Here is a 15,826-nt window from a genome sequence, read left to right as displayed (position 1 = left end):
GTAATTCTTACCCCACTCATCTATATTTGGTAGCTGAACTCATGTTTCAGCAGACGGCCGGTATCAGGAATTCCAACAGAAGCAATGTTATGCCTGGAAGTGGCACAAAGTTCTGTGCACTTACTACTCAGCAATTCAGAGAACTTAATCATTTAAATGAATATTTACGTGAACACAGTAAAGGCTGCTTTAAACTATTATTCTGAAATGTAGGATGTGATTTTTGCTCAATATTAGAATGTTTATCTTCACAGGGAACAGAAAACAGTGTGCAAAAAGTAATTGTGGAAAAATAATTCTACGTTATTTTGTCTTAACAATTTTCTAGTAAGAACATTAAATTCCTTACAGTCATTGAAGAGTTTATTTTTTCTTAGAGAGTATTTTAAAACTAAGACTTCTTTTGTACACCTGTGGAATCGGTGATATCTTTTTGTAACAATAGATAATGATTAACCTGAAATCGCAATGACACTACAAATAAATTCACCCACTGAATTGTCACCTCCTACACGACGAAATCCTAACATGAGAAAATAACTACTGTCCTCCATCTGAAAACACACACAAAACCCCTTGTATAACTTAAGACCCCACAAGTCTGACCCAGACAATAGCACAGAACCAACCACAGCTTGTTTCTCTAGCCATTTAGAGTGTAATCAGTAATCACAGTCAACTTCTCCTTGTTGTCCTTGTTGCCCAAGTGCTTTCACCTCAGTCAGAACTCCTTTGAGGCATGGCACAGGGAAGAAAGACTTTCTGCCCAAAACTACACTTGTGCCTTTTCAGGTACATCACTGCCTTTGATGCTCAGTGAACTAAAGAAGTAAACATGAAGACTGCTGCTTCAATCAGTGGACTTCATCACATAACTTCAAAAAATAGTTGGGGTAGGATTGCTTCTGCCTGATTGCAGCCTATCTGAAGTTATTTAGAGCAAGAATACCCGAAACATCTTGTACATCTCTGTCCCTTCTGCCAAAATCCCTTTTGCCTGTTCTCTTACCTGAATTCTTTCTGTGGCTGGAACACATTTTTAGCTCAATATTTTCCTGTGGAGAATTGATCCATTGTTGCGACAGAAGGGCAAAACCTTCCTGTTTGTCCATATTTACATGTTACAAAGTTACCTCACATTGTTTTTCTTTTACACCATCATACTGGCAGTTACTTTCCCCTAATCAGAACTGTGACAGATGCACTGCTGGATCAGGGATGGTTTCTTCACAATGTATAAGGACCCCATTCTTATACAATGGGAACCTTACTGTGTTATCATGGAATTAATAAAAAAGGATTTTACTACAGGTCATTTTACAGTATCCTCCATGTGTGAAATAAGAAAAGAATCACCATTCTAAAAAAAATCCAAGGGAAAATGGAAACAAAACCAACAAGAAAAAGAGGAACTGGTCATTTAGCAGTTAACCATTGTAAGCCTATTTTTTCAGCAGTCATCCTGCAGAGTGGAATCCAGGCTCTGTGTCTGGCAGCTATCCTCTCCACTTAATGCTTGAGAGTTAGGCACCTTGGCAAGAGAGTCAAAAATAGCCAGCATATAAACAGCAACAAACTGCCTTGGGCTATCTTCAGCATATTCTACAGGGAAGGGGTAGATGAAATGCTGGTTCTTGGAATTATATATTTAAACTGTCATTTCTCGGAAGAAAATATTTATCTGCCTGGAGACACTTGCCAAAACAGGTTTCAAAGTAACAGAGTCTAAACGAATACAATTGCACCAGTGCTGTGTGCCCATCAGGTTTGTCTATTCCTTTTTGTACGGTCAGATACTAACAGTTGCCCAGAAAGTGAAAGACCTGTGTTCATTTCATTTCTGCTGCCTTCAAGCGGTAATGAGCTTCTAGCCTTAACTTGCTAACTGATTAGGATAAGGCTTCACACATCTGCATTAAGCTGCAAATACATTTTCCCTATATCATTCACTAAGCTATTGAAAATGCTTATTATCTTTGACCTGAGTTTTTGGAAAACTGAATTTTTGATCAAGACTTCCTGATTTTGTTGCCTAAGTAATGTGTACTCCCTTAATAAAGTGATTGAGGGTGGTAAAATACAGCCAGCAAATGCCAGAAAGAACACTGAGAAATCATTCATTTTGAAAGATAAACATGTCCAACAAGATGTAACCATATCACACTTGCATGTAAAAAGTAAAAATTACTAGTAACAAGCAAAAAGAATAAAGGATGTTATCCATCAGATGCTCACCCCATTCCTATTGCAGTTCTGTTGCACATTCAACTGATGAAAATAGCTTGATAAGGCCAGTATTTTTCACTGATAATTTAGTAGAGCACTGCTAGACAAGTCTCCTTAAGCTTAATTAATAGTAGCTTCTAATACTAGCCAAAGTCATACAAAACTCTAACATTATTCTGGGTATACAAGCCTTCCATTCCATCTGATGCTGTTAGATGGAAAAGATATCCATTTGTCATTGGGCTGGTACTTGTGTGCTTATTTGCAAGAGCAGAAAACCTCTGTTACGATTCCAAGGTTATTCCTATCTTACACTAAATAGTGACAGGGTAAAATAGCAGCAAGTAGGTGTTCTATTCCCTGGCACAGAGAACATGCAAAGATAATCTGTTGTACAGGTACTGATATTTTTATAATACTCCTTACAGGCTCACATCTGTACAGAAGGTATAGCTAAGGGCCTTCTACTGCTCAACTCCATTAAAGTATTCAAGGCATAATACAGAATAGTAATAACGGGCAGGAAATGAGGTGCCAAGAACCTGAAATTATGCATAATCAGAGTCATTAGGGTTGGAAAAGACCTCTAAGATCATCTAATTCAACTGTCCACGTATCACCGATATTTCCCCACTAAGCCATGTTCCTCAGCACAACATCAAAACATTTCTTGGACACCTCCAATGACGGTGACTCCATCACTTTCTTTTGCAGCCTGTTCCAGTACCTCACCACTCTGACAAGGAGTTCTTCCTACTAGCCAATCTGAACATCCTCGAGTGCAACTTGAGGCCATTCCTTCTCTTCCTATCAAATTCCCTCTTGCCCTCTCATCATTTGGTGAACCTGACTCAGAAAAAGGTACCAAACCTGATAGGTTTTGATTAATTCACTGTACTAGGTCATGAAGGTTTTCAGTGGTTAAGCAGAAAGGCCATTCCACACTTTAGGTTGGTCGTGGTCTTATCTGTAAATCTGTGTCCATGGCAGGGGAACAGCAGGCCCACCAAGCCAAAAAGAGGGAAAAGGGGAAAGGGAAAGCAAGGGACAAAATAAAACCCAACAGCGGCAGTGGTCTGAAGAGGAAAACAAACTTAGTCTATAAACCATAGTTGCAAAAATACAAGTTAATCAGAATTGAAGCTAATAAATCAAAAGTCTAAGCAAGAGGAATTAAGAAAAAAATGACAAAGGAGGCATCATGGAATGTTCCACCTCTGGAGGTTTTCAAGACCAGGCTGGATGAGAACTTGGGCAGCCCAATCTACAGGTTGTCAACACTGCCCACTGCAGGGGAGTTGGAATTAAATGGTCTTTAAATCCCCTCCAACCAAAGCCATTCTATGAAAGCATCAGTAGATGAGGCTGATGCACTCCCATAGGGTTAGAGGAAACAAGGATAACTTCTGGGGGTGTAGAATATGGTAGTAAAACCAAGAATGGGAAACCTACCATGTAAAGATCTCAGATTATATGGTAAACAAAACATATCAGCTGCATTTTTTACGTTTTAGCTCACGGTCCTACATAATTATCTAAGGAAAAAGACTGAAATAAATCATTGCAAAAACAGGCTAGTCTGTTATAAAAGTAAGTTTCTAACTTAAACAGATTAATACTTGACATATTGTTCGAAAGAAGCAAAACAAGCTGTAAATGCTAGGTGGTTAAAGATAGAACTCAACTGTTAAAACTAAGAATTTTCTTCTGAAAGATTATGCATTCAAGACTTCAGCTGTAATTATGCTTGGCTTCATTTCATTTAACTTAACCAGTTCAACTGTTACTCTCCTTCTCTACATTCATTTTGTCCTCCATTCTATAACATTGGTCATATTCACATGGTTTTTGCATTCCTTTTATTTTCTACATTAACTGTGCATTATCACCTCCTGTACCGTATCTGATCTGCTATCCACCCCTCTATATCACTTATAGTCTTGAACTCCTGCTCAAATTCATGTCTTTCAGTCACATTCATGCTAGCTGTTACCTCTGTGAAAAATATTTCAAAGAAATTAAGTATTTTTAATATAAGATCTCTTTGCACTTCATGCTATGAAGCTCTCAAGGCTGCATATTGTGAAAAATGAATGCTTTACAGAATCATCTAACATCTTTTTCTGAGTTATATACTATAGAATCACCTGACATCTTTTTCAGTGTTATACACTAAGTTTTTGTTCATGCGGCTCAGTTAGACTTCCCTCTTCATTAGGAAAACGATCCCCATTAGATTAATTTTAGCTGCAAGCCTGTAGCGCATATTTTACGTGTTTACATTCACAGCCAGTCATGTGCTCAAATTCCTTCTTAGCATGTGAAATGTGTTTGATCTGTGCAAGCACAGACACTGCTGAGGATAATCATGAGGATTAGCTTTGAAACAGGAATGAGGAATGTGCCTCTTTCAACCAACTGTGAAATGCTGGTCTCTAGGATAATAAATATTTACCTTTTTTCTTTTATGGTAATATAGCTTTATGTCACTTTACCTCCTTAACAGCTACTGTGAGCTCTCTTTTGACTATGTCAGTGTATTCCTGTGGCGTATAGGAAAGCTCAGCCTGCCACCTAAAAACATCTGATGCAAGACAAGGGTAGACAGCTGAATACTGCTGCCAGAAGTCATAGTGCTAAACAAAGACAAATGTGCAAGTAAGTGGCATGCATACTTCTGGCAAGAGGAATGAATGCTGAAGGAGGAACACTGAACAGCTGATTACTTCCGTTGTTAACCTCCATAGCACTAGATTTATTTTAAAATAAATTACACTACAGCTGGCTATTTAGAAACAACTGCTGAGAGATTTGTCAATCATTAGCTTCTGTTAGGGAGACACTCAGCTTGGCAGTATTTTTGGAAAGAGTTTCCATGGAGTTGCAGAGACTTCAGGCTCTTTGCTTTTTTCTGATTGGCCAACAGACAGGTGCTGAAAAAGGTGCTGTCAGAAATACTCCAGACATACTGAGCAGCACATTCAAAAGCAATGGCAACTTACTTTTCGTGTTACGATAGGCTGTGCCATATGACATTATAACAGAATTTTTCCTTTCTTTTTATCTGATACAAAATGAAAAAGACTCAGGCAAAACACAAAGCAGCATCAGCCAAAAATATAACAACCCATTGTGTAATCAAAGAACATTAGGATGTTATAAACACAGAAAACTTACTCCTATCCTGGGTTCACTCACAAAACATCAGCAGAGCAGATCTCCAGAAGAAATCCTCCTCCCCTGGTAGCCAGCTCTTAAACAGGTCTAGGAATTGCCTTCACCTGTGCTCCTCTGGCTGACTCATGGCTCGCCTCAGGTGATCAATCAGAGGTTCAGGCCGTGACTCAGCTGTTCCCATACACCCATGTTTACCATTTGTGTGTGGTCTGTTGTTCCTCAGCAAACTTTTATTGCTTAAAACTAAAAGTAACTTTTTTTTCTATTTTTTTTTTTTTCTTCATTTTTTCAGAGCAGCATAGAATGGTTTAGGTTAGAAGAGACTTCAGAGATCATGTTCCATTCCCCTGCTGTAGGGGGTGAAGGAAACTAAGAACTTTTCAGTGGCAATGAGCACTTGTGTGGTGGTACTATAAACCCTTGTATTTCCTCTGTCATTTGAGGGAGTTTGGAGCCCTGGACTGGACCCATAAGTTCCTATAAAAACAAGGGGTTGAATTTTCTCCTGGCATGGATCTTGTATGCACAGTAAGCGCACCTCTCTTTTGGCACTGTAGCTTTCATGCCCACAACCAAGTATTATCAGGTACAGCTTGATGCTGTGGCATTTATAGACTGGGAAAAGGGAGGTCTGTTTTTAAGTAATACAGGCTGCTGAAATTTTCTCTGTTTAATTGCTAATATCTATGAAATGTGTGGATATATGTGAAGGAATTAGGAAAGAGTGCGAGTATCGCAGCAGTGGAATACCTTAGCAAAATTGAAAGGGAAATCTGAACTGGGAGGATCATTTTCTCTGCAGATAACTTGAACATTTTCTTTAAAAATCAGGCTTACTAGCAACTGTGATACTGCAACAGCACCTTACACTGCAGTGTAAGTTATACTGCAGCTAGATACTGTAACAATTCTGTAAGCTTTCTAGGAACCATTCTGAGCATTTGTGAGCAAATACCATGAGCTAAAACCACTGGTATACAACCAACCTTTTGGCTTGCCCTGATTGCATTGAGTGAGGAAGAATTGTCTTAGGCAGCGTAAGAAATATATATTACTGTTAATGTATTCAAGTAATAAAACTAGTGGGATGTTTGACCTTGTGTTTGTGAAGATAAGGCATCCGTTTGATTTGATGGAAGTGACTGCCTTTCATAGTGCTTGTCAGAGATTTCTGATGAAATTTTATTCTTTCTGGACTTCATCTTTGGAAGTGTTTGTTCACAAGTACTGCCAAAAGTGATGACATGAATAAGGTGTGACTGAAGTGAAGGACATTCTTCTCTGGTAAGATAGGTCTTACAGAAGTCTAATAAAGAGTCAAGATAAAATTTGTCTTTGAGTTGAATATCTGATTGTGACTCTACATTCCATATGACTCACAGGTGTGAATTCACATATGTCAACTGAAAATGAAGTCGCAAATATACCAAGCTATTCATGAATTTTTCAGCAATCTTGACACATACTCTCAAACTCCTGTATCAAAATGGAAAGCATGGCTGCATGTTTTCTGCTGTTCACAAGACTGTGTTTAGCCAGTGTATCAAAATGCATTACGTTATTTGCCACAGCTTGAGCTCACCATAATTTAAGTTTCATTTAAAATACTGTTATGATTTGAAACAGAGCACAAGTGAGTTCATTTTCACCTTAAAGATGCACGTTTAAGTCATTTAATTGAGCTATCAAATTCACAGAAAAATGCCATATCTTAGGGCCTTCAATTCTTAGATTAAAAATGTTTTATTTTGATGTTCTGATGCAAATTTCCCTTTTGATTCCACAGATTATTTTATTTACGAATCATAAATCTTTTAAACCATTTCTAAAACAATTAACTTATCCTTTTACTTCAGAAAAGTAAATGATGTTCCAATAATCAGCATCCAGGAACTCTTGGAATTCATGATTCAATCCAATAGACTTAATGAAATTCACAACACCGCTGACAATTTGCACAACATTATTCATTTTTAAAACTTCTGTGTGTGTATTTGTATAATCAAGATGTTATACAATATAACAATATTATATACAATATTATTGTATATAACATATATAACATATATGTTGTATATATATAAAACACATATTTTGTATATAACATATATCACAATAATGTTATACAATATACACAATATAATCAAGAAAATTAGGCAAAGTAAACAACGATCACAAAAGAGAATAAGTGGAAGAGCTTACCCTTCAGCTAAGCCCACCAGAAGACACCAAAAGAGATGATCTCCAGAAGAGATCCTTCCCCCCTGGTAGCCAGCTCTTAAATAGGTCTAGAAGGCAGCACAGCTGAATTGCCTTCACCTGTGCTCCTCTGACTGACTCATGGCTCGCCTCAGGTGATCAATCAGAGGTTCAGGCCGTGACTCAGCAGTTCCCATACAGTATTCTATTGATATAAAATGCAGTGATAATTTGTCAAATGTGAATTACTGGTGGCAATTGTCTTGTCTTCTATTAATTTTAAAAGTCATTTAAGTATGAGCCTTTACAGAATGGGTTGTTGAGCACTGGAATGGGCTGCCCGGGGAGGTAGTTGAGTCCCCATCCCTGGATGTGTTTAAGAACCGTTTGGATGTGGTGCTCAGGGACTTGATTTAGCAGAGGCCTGTTAGAGTTAGGGCAGCATGGTCAGGTTGTGGTTGGACTCAATGATCTTTAAGGTCTCTTCCAACCTGAGCGATTCTATGATCTTTTGTTACCTTCGTTTGTTTGATCTCAGCATGTTATGTGAATGTATTTCTATCACCGTGGTAATTTTATAATATTAATAGTTTCCAATCATTACAGAAGGAACTCTTTGTCAGAATTTGCATATCATCGTAAACCCAGGGGGAAAAATGTATAAAAGAAAACAAAACAAGTTTGTATTGTGATTGTGCTCAAAAAAGATGAGGGATTGTATCTGTGGTCTTTTTGTAAAAGCACTGCTGTGCTCTTCAAGTTCAAACACTGCTGTGCAAACTGTACCTCTTAAAAGCAGTTATGAACATATTTAATCTCCTGCTGGTCAGGCACAAATGGCATAAATGAGAAAGGTTGTTAGGCCTCAGCAGGCTGTTTACATGGTGTTCATGGTCTGCCACCCAATGGTTGTTAGACAAACTGATCAAAGTGTGCTATTTAGTGATTTCAGTGTTTCTGAAAGCAAAGAAGAAAGTTGCAGTTTGTTGACATCTTCCAAGAGAATAAGGAAGAAATAGAAAACTACAAAGACAGTAAAGAAAAGATACAGTGGGTAAGCAAAAGATACTGGGTAAGCAAGGAAAATGAAAATAGTTTTAATTCAAATGAGTCTTTCTTTATTAAAATAAAGTTCCTTTTTTTTTTTTTTTTTAATTTAATACAGGCATATAAATTTAGGCACTTGGCTTTGTATTTAGAATCACATGGCATGTTTGTTTTCATGTTTACATGTAGTACCCAAGGTTACCCCTGGAATAAATGGGTGTATGGGAACTGCTGAGTCACGGCCTGAACCTCTGATTGATCACCTGAGGTGAGCCATGAGTCAGCCAGAGGAGCTCAGCTGAAGGCAATTCACCTGTGCTGCAGGAAGGGGTGGAGCCTGGCTGCCCCCCTCCTGGACCTATTTAAGAGCTGGCTACCAGAGGGGAAGGTTCTCTTCTGGAGATCCCCTCTTTTGTTGTCTTTTTGGTGAGTGCAACCAAAGGGTAAGCTCTTCCACTTATTTTTTTTTTGTTATCGTTATCTGCTTTGCCTTACTCTCTTGATTATATTGTGTTTGTAACATCTTGATATCTATTGATTGTGCACAATTATATTGTGATTATAACATCTTGGTTATACAATGGGAATGTGACCATTTTTGCAAATGCAGAGCTTTTTGAAGAGCACCATCAGAGGCCCTGAGTCAAGTACTGGAAAAGTTTGCTAGGGTAAATGAAGCCCAATGACCGTAGTTTTGTTTCAGCCTTCTCCTCCTTCTTTCTTCTCTCCTGTTCCAGCCACATAGCCCTACCCTTTCTGATGCTGACTCTGACACATAACCGGCACCACAGTAAGTAAATTTATGAAGACACTGCACAAGAGAACTAAAGCAATAAATAAGTGTATAGTTTTCTGGCTACTTACTGAACTGAATCAGCTCAATAAGGAGTAAAATGAGTGAGTGACAGAAACCAGAAAAGAGATGAGGCTGTGTGGCTGAGAGTAAATGATGGGTGGAAAAGAAGTGGAAGGGGGGTATCTGTAAGGGCATCACATAATATGAATGAGAATAACAGCCCTAACTAATTTCTTTCTTCATCGTTTTTTATTTTCATTTTCTTAAAAAGCTGTTATTCAAAAGCTGCTAGGTAATATTCAGTAGCAAAATGGCCATGTTCTTGCTTCAGTGAAGGAATACCTAAAATTAACTATAATACTCATGGCTAAATTCCATGACACAGAACTTCACTAAAATCAGAGAAGTCTGTGATTGAAATGTATGGCTGGGAGCTGGATTCTCTCTCAGTCTGGGTATTTTATTTGACATTGTTTTTGGTTTTTTTTTGTGGAATATGTTACAGTAAATCTATTGTTTAAGTTATTATTTTAGACTTTGGAGAAGTCAATTGATTATTGAGTGAAGTCAATGAAAGAAAACAAATCACTTACAACACTTGTGTGAGTAAGAACTCGGTATCATCATGCTGTTACATACCACAGAGGAAGACAGTTGGTAGAGATGCTGTTCAGAAAAGGATTTATACTGGTCTTTCTTTTTAAAGATTTAATGCATATGGAAGCCATTAGGGTAAGTTCTCTTATATCCTCTTTTTTCTGAGTGCTGATTGATACAGACCCATAGAATCACAAGGTTGGAAACGACCTTCAAGATCATCAACTGTTCTCCCATCACCACTGCTACCACAGCTACTAAACCAGATCTTGCAGCTCCTCATCCAGATGCCTCTTGAACGCTGCCAGGGACGGTGAGGTGTTATGGTAACTTTTACTAACATGAAACAAGCGCATCTCAGCTGCTTAAAAATCTTCAGCTAATGCTGGAAAAAATGCCGCTGTTAACTCTGTCACTCAAGGCTGGAGTGTTTGCTCTGTTGCCCTCAAACTAAATTTATGTAAATGTTTATCCTGCCACGTTAGCTGATAAAGATGATTGCACTACTGGAAAGTAGAACAAAGAGCAGATGTAGATTAGAATGGTTATTTTTATGGTATTTCATGGTCTGCTTATTTTCTAGTGTGATGTTAGGATCTCAATTAATTCACATGTTCTCTCCACTGTTAGAACTGGCTACTTCTTTGACCTTAGAGCACAGTCCCTTATAAAAATAACATTAAATACATTAAATGTGCAAATGGAATGTACAGAAGTACTTCAATATAAATCCATATATTAAGTGATGTAACTGCACACTTTGACAAATCAGTGTTTCATAATGGCTAAGTATTCCATTATATATTAATCTCTACTCAATTTCCATAATCCCTTTCCCACCTGACAGGCATTTGCATATAAAATTAATTTTCATACTTGATTATCTTGTGACTTTTTGCCCTATTACTCTTTACACTAAAGAGGAATGTTTACTTGAAGAAGTGTGGCAAACCCCTTTGGCTACCTTTCTTGATGCATTCACATCACTAATTAATATCGTTTAGGAAATGCATTTTTTTTTTTCACACAATGTTAAGCAAATTCAAGTATCACTGAATGTAACAGGAATCTTAATATTAAAGCACAGATATTCAGTTTGAGTATTTTCATCTGAATCATGTTCTTTGTAGATTAAGATATAGTGGATAGAGCTTTTGGGCAGTTATTAGAAAGATGGCTTTGCTGCGAATAGCAAAAAACAATTACTTCGGACTAAAAGTAAATAAATAACTTTAAATATATAATTATAGTAAAATACTTTATCTGATTTTAATACAGTAGTTCAAGCTTAAATTTATTCATGTAATAAGCATGTTCCTGGCCAAGGATTGTGTTTGTTTTCTAAAACTGTGACTGACTAAATGTCTAATTGTGGACAGTGACTCTCAGTCTTAAAGCCCTACAGTAGAAGGCTCAGAGGAGATGGAAAAGGGCAATGTGCCCACAAAGCTCACCAACTAGTGCAGATGTGACTGACCACAGCTGTTGAAAAGCATCAGACTCCCTTAACACAAACAGAATGGGAGGGTAGACTTTGTTTTAGGCAAAGAGATCAACAGTTGAGTGGTTTAAATGTTTCTGCTCAATTTCATGGAAAAACAAGTCTCAAGTTAGCCAGATGAGAAACGGGGTAAGGGAGAGGGAGTAAATATGTGGCTCAGTCCAGCATAGAGCACAAATACTAAACAAGAAAAATAACTCTGAAAAGAAAAATGGCCTCGAGCTGGTTTCAACACAGATTACTTCTCACTAACAGAGGATACCTAATGTCATGACTGAGTGGCTGAGTGACTGAATGACTACTAGTCTCTGCAGAGGCTGGTAATGGGAATCACACAGATATTATGGTTGCACTGCGTATCGTAATCACTACATTTTGCTAAACGTACTTGTCCTGTATTTTCTTAATAATGTTTGGATCAAAAACTTCACCATTCAGGTATGCGCTCATCTTTCCACCATACATAGTGAATTTAGAGTTAGATTGTCATTAGAGGCAAAAATTATGCAGTAATTGAATATGTGCATTTATTGTAAGGAGAGAGCTTAGCTTAAGTAGGTGGTTTGTGCCAGCTTCAAGGAAATGTTGGAGAACATATTTTGTATTCCTTGAGACAAAGTAACCATGTTTCTATTTATGAATTTAATGGGCAATATATTGGACGGAATCCTATTGTTGTAAGAAGTTTCACAGGGATTCTACAGAGATGCAGCATATTCTGATTCTTTATATGCACTTGCACCAGCAACAGGCATGTTGTGACAAGTCAGTGCTGTGGCATTTCTTATCACCAAGATTTGTGCTCCCTCACCTGGAGTTAGATCTCTGGCATTCCTGCTTAACCTGGTTCTGGATTTAGGCCTACCTGCTGCCAGCTCAAGTCATTTCTCTGTCTTAAAGCAACAAACAAACAAAAAACCCAAAAACCCACAAACAAAAAAAACCAACAACCAACACGCTGAGGAAGGGGAGCAGGAGGCCATCTTTGTCAGCTAAGCAGCTCAAATATGGAGCACAACTGAAGCACCGTGCTACTGTATTGTAAAAGATATCTTTCTGTTGAGCTGCTGCAATCTTTGGACTAGTGTCAAAGGAAAGGAGGGGTGTGGAAAAGACGTCTATCCTGCTTATGAGGCAAGCGCTACTTGCCAGCTGTCCTCCAGGTAGACTGCTCCAAAGTTCCCTGGATCCATAAGGAGACAAATTATGCATGTGTAACCCTAGAGGACTGTCTTGCTGTATCTTGTACAAGTATCTGATCTGAAGACAGTCTAGGCTTTTTGCCTCTCACCTGGACATTCTGATAAACTCTAATTTCCTAAACGATATCTTGTACAGTGTTTAGGTACCCAAGTTCCCTCACGAATTGAGGCTTCAACATTTTAAACATGGGGTTATGGATCCAGTGCTGTTCTTGCTAAAGGAGTTGTTGGAAATGCAAAAATATGTAAAATTGATCTGTTTGTTTATGCTATATGGAATTTCTTACAGCTGGTAGAAGTGCACTGCAGTAACTAAAGGGGCAGATATAGTAATTACCATGTTCTGCACTGTGCACTGCAATGTACCATAGCAATATTCTTAAGTAAGGCAGTAATGGATTTTCACAGAATCACAGAATGACCAGGGTTGGCCAGGACCTCAAGGATCATGAATCTCCAACCCCCTGCCACACACAGGGCCACCAACCTCTCCATTTCATACCAGCCCAGGCTGCCCAGGGCCCCATCCAACCTGGCCTTGAACACCTCCGCGGATGGACGGGGCATCACAGCCTCTCTGGGCAGCTGTTCCGGCACCTCACCACTCTCTCTGTAAAGAACTTCCCCCTCACATCCAACCGAAATCTGCCTTCCCTCGACTTCAGACGGTTTCCCCTTATCCTGCTGTTATCTACCCTTTCAGAGTTGATTCCCCTCCTGTTTGTAGGCTCCCTTTAGGTACTGAAAGGCTGCAGTGAGGTCACCCCACAGCTTTCTTTTCTCCATGCTGAACAAGCCCAGCTCCCTCAGCCTGTCTTCGTAGGGGAGGTGCTCCAGTCCCCTGATCACCTTCTTTTGGACCCGTATTTGAAGCAACCAAGATCTGAAAAGTGCAAACTAACTTAAAGAAATTCTAACGATGCTTCACAGTGCTGTATTCAGTGACTCAGCCTTCAAGCACATAAGAAAAGAAACATGAAACTGACACTGGGAATAGAAACCGAAAGCAGTTGGAATGGGCGGTGACGGCTCTTTAAAAGCAGCAGCTGGCTGGCGGTGCAGTGAGCAGTGAGTGGCAGCAGGTACAGTGCCGGTGGGGGCTTTGTTGGAGGCTGTGGATGGGCTTGCACTTAGGGTTGGGGATAAGGTTACAGGTTTGAGGTTTGGCTTATGGCTAGTTTGGGGGCTGAGAATGGTGCTGAGGCTAGGACTGGAGTTTAACTTTGGGGCAGGGAGTGAGAGCTTGAGCTGGCACTGAGTTTGCATTGGAGTGTGGTTGGAGTTGGATTTAGGGCTGGATGAAATTTTTCAACAGCTTGCCCAAGAGCACCATGGAGGTGGTAGAGGCAGGGTCTGAGCCAGCTAGTTTTGTTTGCCCACACCATGGCTCTGGACACTTCAGATGTAATCATGTGTGCTATAGAAAAATGCTAGTGCAGTGAAGTGTTGGAATCTTTTTCTTTTCTCTCTTTTTTTTTTTTCTTTTTTTGAAAGGAAATGTGGCAGTCCATAATGTTTATATATTTGATATGGTTCTGCTTTCTTTGAAAACATTCGACTTTATATTTCAGATACAGAAAGGAAACTCATGAAGTAATGATTGACAATTTCTAGGTAAGTAACTATTTCAGCTATCAAAAATGTGATTATACTGACAACAATGTTCTCAGGCCTTTGATAAGGCCTTTTCATTGTAAATAAGAAAGCAATGAAAAGTATCAGGCTTATTGCTACCTTGACAAAAAGTATGTATGCAGATGCAGAAAAGGGAACTGCGTAGCTGTATGCAGATGAACAGCTTACATTTAATGAAAATTGGTGTTAAAGTTCAAATTCAAGTTGCATTAAGCAGATCACTATAATATAGCACCATGCTAATGTTATTTTATAAGTAGATACCACTAAAATGCAGAAAAAATGGATATGATTGTTTCATACATTGATATAGACATGTTTATACATGTATATACACACACGTACTAACATATAGCTTATCTTAGTGCATATATACACTGATATATAACATATAGATATGTTTGTATAGATATGTGTTCATATTTACATGTATATGTGTACATACACACATTCATGTATATCATATGTATGCACATATATACATATGCATACATGTATATATTTATTTGTTTTGTAGGAATTCAAACTAAAGCAAGGTAGAAATCAAGAAAAGAATTTCAGCCTAGTTTTGGTCTGAGTTAATGACATCTGAAAAATGGAGCTTGTGATTTAATTTTTCTTTTTTTTTTTTTTTTTACAAAAAGCTCTGAAGCTAGAAATGAGATAAAATATTTTTTTAATGGTTCTAGAAAACTGAATGACAAATATACCTATAAGTAATGCATTGTTGAGTAGAGCAACAAGAATTATTGCTTAAGTCTATTAACTGGATGGGAACTGGAGAAAGAAAAGTTAGAAAGAACAAAAGTGATGTGGCAGGAAACATGCAAAGTTATCTCAAGCTGTTCTTTGTTCTGTTGTTCTTTAGCTCAGAGGAACAGAATACCTTGACCTTGTAATGGGAAGAGTTATCCTAACTCGTACAGTTGTATGATCATGTGAGGTTTAATAATCTTACCACTGGAAAAAAGAAGACAAAAAAAGTTAAAAGAAATGGGTTTGATAACAAACCATGATCAATGCTTCATGCAATGGAAACATTGTTGGTCTATTTGAGAGTGGAGTAGCAAGTGCAAAGTGTATACAAGTCACTCAGACATGGGGATCATTCCTCGGAGCATGCCATATCTGTACACAGCAATATAGCCATAGCACAATATGGCCATTTATGATTAACCCCCACCAAGGATCCTCAGATGGACAGCAAAAAACAAATGTGTAATCGTCTTGCTCTTCTTTGGCAGACTTCAGCAGTGACAAAAGCTGATATTTTCCATATCCTTCCTAAAAACATTTGAGTTTAAAAACAAAAACATGTCTCATAGGGATGATCATAAAGTGCTTTCTGATTTTTCTTCAGATGTTCTTCCAGTCTGATTATGAAATAGACAACTTAGTAGCACAAGCCACAGATTTTACCATATTTCCTGAATGTTCTCTCTTGAT

General features: G+C 38.3%; 1 protein-coding gene across 12 annotated transcripts in view; it reads left to right on the top strand.

The window, feature by feature from the left end:
• Positions 1-9,056: 9,056 nt before the first annotated feature.
• Positions 9,057-15,826, top strand: part of DDX60 (DExD/H-box helicase 60) — a 48,935-nt gene continuing 42,165 nt past the window's right edge. For 7 of the 12 annotated variants that reach the window (XR_007376339.1, XM_048941886.1, XM_048941889.1 and 4 more), the window contains exons 1-5: positions 9,057-9,092; positions 9,387-9,439; positions 10,209-10,355; positions 13,676-13,827; positions 14,317-14,359. Coding sequence is in view for 1 of the 12 variants with exons in the window: in XM_048941890.1 (XP_048797847.1) it covers positions 10,109-10,177 (69 nt within the window). In the remaining 11 variants the exon portion in view is untranslated. Of the gene's footprint in view, positions 9,093-9,386; positions 9,440-10,045; positions 10,178-10,208; positions 10,356-13,675; positions 13,828-14,239; positions 14,360-15,826 lie in introns of those variants that run through there. The other 5 variants (XM_048941885.1, XM_048941883.1, XM_048941882.1 and 2 more) reach the window with 5 other exon arrangements.

This window comes from Lagopus muta, chromosome 4 (genome assembly GCF_023343835.1).
Source record: "Lagopus muta isolate bLagMut1 chromosome 4, bLagMut1 primary, whole genome shotgun sequence".
Classification (NCBI taxonomy): domain Eukaryota; kingdom Metazoa; phylum Chordata; class Aves; order Galliformes; family Phasianidae; genus Lagopus; species Lagopus muta.
The sequence above is the reverse complement of the archived record's forward strand: the minus strand, read 5'-3'. Positions and strand labels throughout refer to the sequence as shown.